This window comes from Zerene cesonia, chromosome 13 (genome assembly GCF_012273895.1).
Source record: "Zerene cesonia ecotype Mississippi chromosome 13, Zerene_cesonia_1.1, whole genome shotgun sequence".
In the NCBI taxonomy this organism is placed as follows: Eukaryota; Metazoa; Arthropoda; class Insecta; order Lepidoptera; family Pieridae; genus Zerene; species Zerene cesonia.
The window spans coordinates 9382625-9388701 of record NC_052114.1 but is presented as its reverse complement, the minus strand read 5'-3'; the positions used below and the strand labels follow the sequence as shown (position 1 = coordinate 9388701).

Sequence of the window (6077 nt, the reverse complement as noted above, 5' to 3'; positions counted from 1 at the left end):
CGTTTAAGAACTGAAAAATAAACTAGCTAAACACCAATAAATAGTTTTTCATTTATTTTCCTCACTTTCCTGACTTATCAATAGCCTAGCTGCCCGTGGTACATACCTATATAGCCTATGACATCAGTGAAGTTTTTTGCGTTAAAACGTTACAAACATACAAGTTTCGTTTTTGTAATTTAGATGTCCGGAAGGGACGAATTTGTCGCGATTCCCTCGTGCCCACGAGCCTTGAGAACGAATTTACGAATTATTCTATTTATATTAACAATGAATCGAAATGTCTGTAGGCGAATAACTCCCAAATGACTGCATCAAATTGGTTAAACCTTTATAAAGTTGACAATGGACTTCAGGTTTTAGTTTTATTTCCGACCGATTCTTATGAAATTCAGTGTGCATATTGGGTATGTCTGAGAATCGGCCAACATCTATTTTTCATACCAGCGTTTGCCGGGTCATCTAGTATTTTAAAATATGGGTCCGAGTCGGACTCGCACAGAATTTTCCCTTGCCGAAGCAATAAATCATATTTTATTAATAGGACTTCATTTTAATAATTTATTCTCCTTTTAATATTTTATAGCGACAAGGGTACTTTATATTATCTATGTATATTTCGAATTAAACTCAGGAGTACTGTGCATGGTAATAGACAGTACAGACGAACGGCTCACGGTGGTGTCTTAGTAGTCGGGTTCCATTTGATCACTTTACGTAGGTACTAAACCACATTAAAAGAAAATTATACATAGAAAATAACTGTATTTGAATTTAAATCTACTATTTTTATTAATTTTCTTTCTAGCTGTTAGCGACAGTCTCGCATTTGCATTATAAGTAAGGATGTCTTAGTTTACGACAAATGGACATACATATTATGATGGTATATGGTAAATAACGTGTAACATGTGTTAAATGGTTTATGTATTTTTTTTTTCTTTAAACCATAGACTTTAAATTATAGGTAGACATCAACTATCAAGTTCTTTTTTCACTTTTTTATCTGGCGAGTTTTGATTCTAGACGACACATTTGTTTCTCTGATTCGAATATACGATATATACTTTTTAAGTTCTAGGATTCGAAATTTATTTGATTTTAAATGTCTTACTTTAAAATACAAGTTGTTTGCTATCCTTTTTTATTTTTATTAACAATAACAGCTACATTTGTGACACGTGCATTTGGAACGTACCCTACAAAACATTATAAAAAAAATACGGTATCTGACAGCGACATTTTGATTACTAATGTCATTATTGTGTTTTCTTTCGAAATACGTCAATATTTTACTCAGTCCTTTATTGTTATTCATTGATTATTTAATTTCGATTTGGTTTTATTTAGACTACTTCAACCGTATCACTCTAAATTACATTATGAGTTTTGAAACTGCTGCTACCAATGGGAACGATAAACCTGAACGCAAATACTATGATCGTACAAAATCAGACGACTTGCAAATATCGAGAACGGATATGAATATGTTGATTATGAATTATTTGGTTACAGGTAACGTCCACTAATTTTATATTCGACTATAATTATTATCGAGAACATCCTATGCATATTCATATTAAGTATCTTGACTATGCTATGATACAATTTTTATACGTTTTCATTCTATTGTTCAGAGGGTTTCAAAGAAGCTGCATTAAAATTTCAACAAGAGGCAGGTTTACAGGAGCCTGCACTGTGTAGCTCTTTAGATGAAAGAATAATGATCAGAGAAGCAGTACAAGGTGGGCGTATTTCTGAAGCCATTGCCATGGTCAATGCTTTACATCCAGAGCTACTGGATAACGATCGATATCTTTATTTTCACTTACAGGTTGGTAATTCACAGCATTATTAATAAATTATTGTATTTGAAAAGTAACTGGAAATATCTCTTAATAATAAACCAAATCACAACTTTCTGTTCTCATAAACTTGCTTCTAACATGAGAAAATATATGCTAAGGTGTAAAGTGTATTGTAAGTTGTCAGCAATATAAGAAGAATCCTGGATTATGTAAGCACCGAATAAGGAAAGTCAAATATATGTTTCTGTTTATAACGTAGTATATAAAGTGAATATGCATCTTTTCAGCAACTTCAATTATTAGAACTAATAAGAGCTGGTCGGGCTGAAGAAGCTTTAGCCTTCGCTAGTGCCACACTTGCTGAGGCTGGAGCAAATGACCGCAATGCTCTCACTGAACTCGAGAGGTCACTGGCCCTTTTGGCCTTTCCTGATCCACATGCATCTCCCTTTGCAGACCTTCTGCTTCCTTCTCATAGTCAAAAAGTGAGTTAATTTTTTGTATATAATGTTGTAAAAAAAGACAAAGGTAAAAGAGCACACATCTTAAAATCAAGCATGAATATTTCATGTTGTATGGTAAATATAAATTTGAAAAATGCACCTCATTTCTTGGGTCAGAATCTTTTGTATGTCAATGAAATTGTGATTATGAGCAAATTATGCTTGTATGAAGAAATTTATTGTAAAATTTGGTAAAAAAAAAGTGAAGCTGAAAAATGATAGTTGGTATATATTACAACAATTTCATATATATATTTTTTTTATTTCAACAGATTGCAAGTGAACTAAATGCAGCAATATTAAAAATGGAAAATCAAGAATACACAAACCCAAAACTCTGCAGTCTTTTAAGAATGATTCTTTGGTCTCAAAGCGAGCTTGATAAACACAATGTAAAATATCCAAAAATGACAGACCTTGCTAATGCAACTATAGAGCAGCCAAAATGAGGCATTAAATAATAAGTTTTGGGTATAGCTAATAAGATTTTAATAGTAAGATCACCGAGAGTAAACTTATACATGAAGTTGTATGTCATAACATTTAATGTAATAATAAAAAGATCACAATAATTTTAAATGAGTCTTTTATTTATATATGGACTTCATAGTTTCCCTTGAAATTAAATATATTAAAAATGTTCAATGTATTTATAAGGATAATTTTATAGAATCATTTCCCCTAACTCCTTCACCTTGAATAATATGGATATTTTTAAATGCTTTCATAAAACAATGTATCCCATGAGTATGACTGATTAATAACTGTTGTTGTTCTCCACAATCTGCTTAAGAGAACACACCAACAATAAAATAAAAAATAATGCATAAGTCATCAAAATAAAAATCTTTATTTGTAAGAAAATGTTCTTTATTAAGTTAAAATTCTATTGTCTATCTGAAATAAATGCACTGGATTAAACTATTTACAACTTTGTTATTTATATATTTTCTTAACTACAAAACAAGCATGCCGTAAAACTTTGTTCAATAAAAACAACTAGATACACAGATGAAACAGAATTTCAAACTGGCCCTAAATGTGTGTCAAAATTTTAGTGAAAAAAAAAACAAACCTTATGCAAAATCAAGATATGTTTTTTGTCACTGATTGTGTTTTAAGTTGTTATTAATGACCAAAGCAAAAAACTAAATGTCTTAAATTACAAATGAAACCAAAATTACAATGTAGTTCATAAACATAATGATATAGATAATGCATGCATCTATATCTTACATTTTCAACATAAAGTAGACCAAATTTTGTAGCCTTTTTTTAATAGCAATTAATGCAATATTTTGAATATTTTTCAAATATGAACAACATAAAAATTTGATCAAGTGATTATTATATTTCCAATCAAAACCTGTTTGATAGTATAATCCAAACAAAATTAAAAGAAATGTCAAAAAACAAGAATTGGCACGTCATTTCATTTCTTCCATATGATTTTCATATTTCCTATTCAGGTTAGAACTAAGTGTCACCAACTTAGTACATAATCTAACGCCTTGGAAATAAGTCCACTAGATCTTTGAGGAACCGGCGCCTGCGCTACTGGAGTGGGGCAGAGAGATCGCGCTTGTGACGTTGGTCTGTGAATAAGAAAAATAAGAATATAAAATGTTACATATTATCATAAAGTAAATGATATGTCAACAGTTCTATATTAAAGATATCATCATGAGTTTAATGAGGTCTTATTGTTCTTGTAATGTGAATGCACAAACTAGCCTTTTCATATCAAAGAGACCATCAGTATGTTCATTGTTCAAAAACTGTTAGTCTATATAAATTTTCAGTAATACATATTATAAAACTTTTACCTTAGTTTTATTTTGGTTACACCACTGAATTATAAATAAGTAATAAGTCTAGAATCACTGAATGTATTTTAATAATTTGTGGATTGTTGATTTTGTCTCCTTGAGGATAACAACTTTATTTTAAAATAACTAAATTAACAAGCACCAAGACAGAGTTGGGATTGTAATGAAATATAATTTTATTATTAATTAATTAATACAAAAAAACAAATAAAACCTATTGCTGTACTGGACTCACCTCTCAGGATAAACCCCAGGGCTGGTGGCACTCATTCTAGGAGGGTCCCTACACTCCACCACACCCACCATGGTACCCGGCAGTACCTGTCTGCCATTGAGAGAAAGCGCCCGCTCCTTCTCTGCTCTTGTTGCATATCTTATGTGCGCCCAATTCCCTTGTGTAGGATATTGTTTATCTAAAAACATAATTCATCCACTATTATAAAACAAAGAAAGCAATTGCATAAATTACAATTCCAATGTTTTGTATTCTCACCTAAAATTGCTCCACAGTTACTGAATCTTGCTAAAACTGTATTGGCTGCATTTGGTGGAAAACCAAACACAGTCACCCAATACTCATCATGGTCCTGGCATCCATCTTGCCATTGATTTGTCAATGATTGATTATTTACAGATACATTATTGTTTACATATGAGTTTTGCATAAATGAGTTATTATTGCCATAACCCAAAAAACTATTATCTTGAAATAGTGACTTGTTTACAGATGGTTCATTACTTTTTATTGTGTCAAATAAGTCCTCAATGGGAGGCCCACTTGGCTTTGCCGAATATGACACATTAGGTGAAGTGGGCATGTTTGCAAATACATTTTGTTGGTTGTATAAAGCTTGTTGGTGCATTGATATGCTCTGCCGATAAAGCTTTTGGTCAGGGGTAGAAGTTTGAGTCGGACTAGTTGGCGAACCTGAAAAAATGCATACATAAAAGTGATGAATATACAAACAAAAATTAATGTCTTGGCCAGTGTTCAATTATTACTCTTAATCGTAATCTACTTCTGTATTTTTTTAAACAAATAAATCCCTCTATATTATCAGAATTCTTGAATTTATTACGGACAGTTTAAAGATAAAGGTGGCAAAAAAAAATTTTTGAATACAGAAAATTAAATGTCATGTGAAAGCTGTAAAACATATATTAAACACGTATTAAAATTTACTTACCAAATGCTAAACTTCTTGCTTTGGTCGGTGAAAGGCTGTTTGTTCTAGGAGTTGTAGGAGGATTTATTTCACCTAATAAAAACGGTGGCAAATATCCCACGTTTGGACTTCCTGAAGGAGAGTGAGTAGGACTGCCCAATGCCATTGGCTCCATTATATACTGAAAAATGATTTCACTTGTATAATTTTTTTTCAATACAAGGAAGGTTATTCAGCTGTTTTTGAAGTTTATTGGAGAAATTTTAAAAACCACAAATCAGTTTACCGGCCAAACTTCTGACAACTGACATTCGATTTGATAATTTGACAGTATCTTGATTACAGATATAAACAGCAACATAGAAGATAAAAGCAAATAATTTCTAAATCAATATAAGTACGTATACACTAAAGAGAAGAAGAAGAGGAATAATTATTATATATTGGTATAGTGGTATTTGTGTGTATCTAATTTTTATTTATAGGTAGATTTCAAATAGAAAAAAGTAAAGTAATAATTTTGTTTCATTATTGTATGCGTACATTACAAAAAAAAAAAAATGTTCTTAAACCGTCGTTAAATTATAAGTAAATAAATTTATGAGCCGGCACCCCATTTTTTTTTTTTTTTTTAATGAAATGTACCCGTTTCATTTCATTGCGTTTCCGATCTTGGAAGTTAGATGTAATCTCCATTTTTAAATAACAAAAATTTTCTTGGCTTGGCTTAGCGAACAGACAGTATTTTAATTTATTTATAGTGGCTGCACT

The 6077-nt window shown here is 31.1% G+C and overlaps 2 protein-coding genes across 2 annotated transcripts; one reads left to right on the top strand and one right to left on the bottom strand.

Moving 5' to 3' along the window:
• The first annotated feature begins 1270 nt into the window (after positions 1-1270).
• On the top strand, positions 1271-2890 carry LOC119831105 (glucose-induced degradation protein 8-B homolog). The gene is made up of 4 exons (XM_038354360.1): positions 1271-1515; positions 1638-1834; positions 2096-2293; positions 2584-2890. The coding sequence occupies exons 1-4, from the start codon at positions 1383-1385 to the stop codon at positions 2758-2760; spliced, it is 705 nt and encodes a 234-aa protein (XP_038210288.1). The 5' UTR covers positions 1271-1382; the 3' UTR covers positions 2761-2890.
• A 273-nt stretch (positions 2891-3163) lies between these two features.
• Positions 3164-5620, bottom strand: LOC119831517 (nucleoporin Nup35-like). Its single transcript, XM_038354921.1, has 4 exons — positions 5328-5620; positions 4634-5068; positions 4376-4553; positions 3164-3906 (listed from the first exon to the last, which is right to left on the bottom strand). The coding sequence occupies exons 1-4, from the start codon at positions 5479-5481 to the stop codon at positions 3795-3797; spliced, it is 879 nt and encodes a 292-aa protein (XP_038210849.1). The 5' UTR covers positions 5482-5620; the 3' UTR covers positions 3164-3794.
• Between the last annotated feature and the right edge of the window lie 457 nt (positions 5621-6077).

Bases quoted from the DNA above. Each gene is read 5' to 3' on its own strand.
- LOC119831105 (XM_038354360.1), top strand. From the start codon at position 1,383: ATGAGTTTTGAAACTGCTGCTACCAATGGGAACGATAAACCTGAACGC. The intron at 1,835-2,095 runs GTTGGTAATTCA...GCATCTTTTCAG, and splicing joins ATCTTTATTTTCACTTACAG to CAACTTCAATTATTAGAACT. The intron at 2,294-2,583 runs GTGAGTTAATTT...TTATTTCAACAG, and splicing joins TTCCTTCTCATAGTCAAAAA to ATTGCAAGTGAACTAAATGC.
- LOC119831517 (XM_038354921.1), bottom strand. From the start codon at position 5,481: ATGGAGCCAATGGCATTGGGCAGTCCTACTCACTCTCCTTCAGGAAGT. The intron at 5,069-5,327 runs GTAAGTAAATTT...GCATTTTTTCAG, and splicing joins AGCAAGAAGTTTAGCATTTG to GTTCGCCAACTAGTCCGACT. The intron at 4,554-4,633 runs GTGAGAATACAA...TTATGTTTTTAG, and splicing joins TAACTGTGGAGCAATTTTAG to ATAAACAATATCCTACACAA.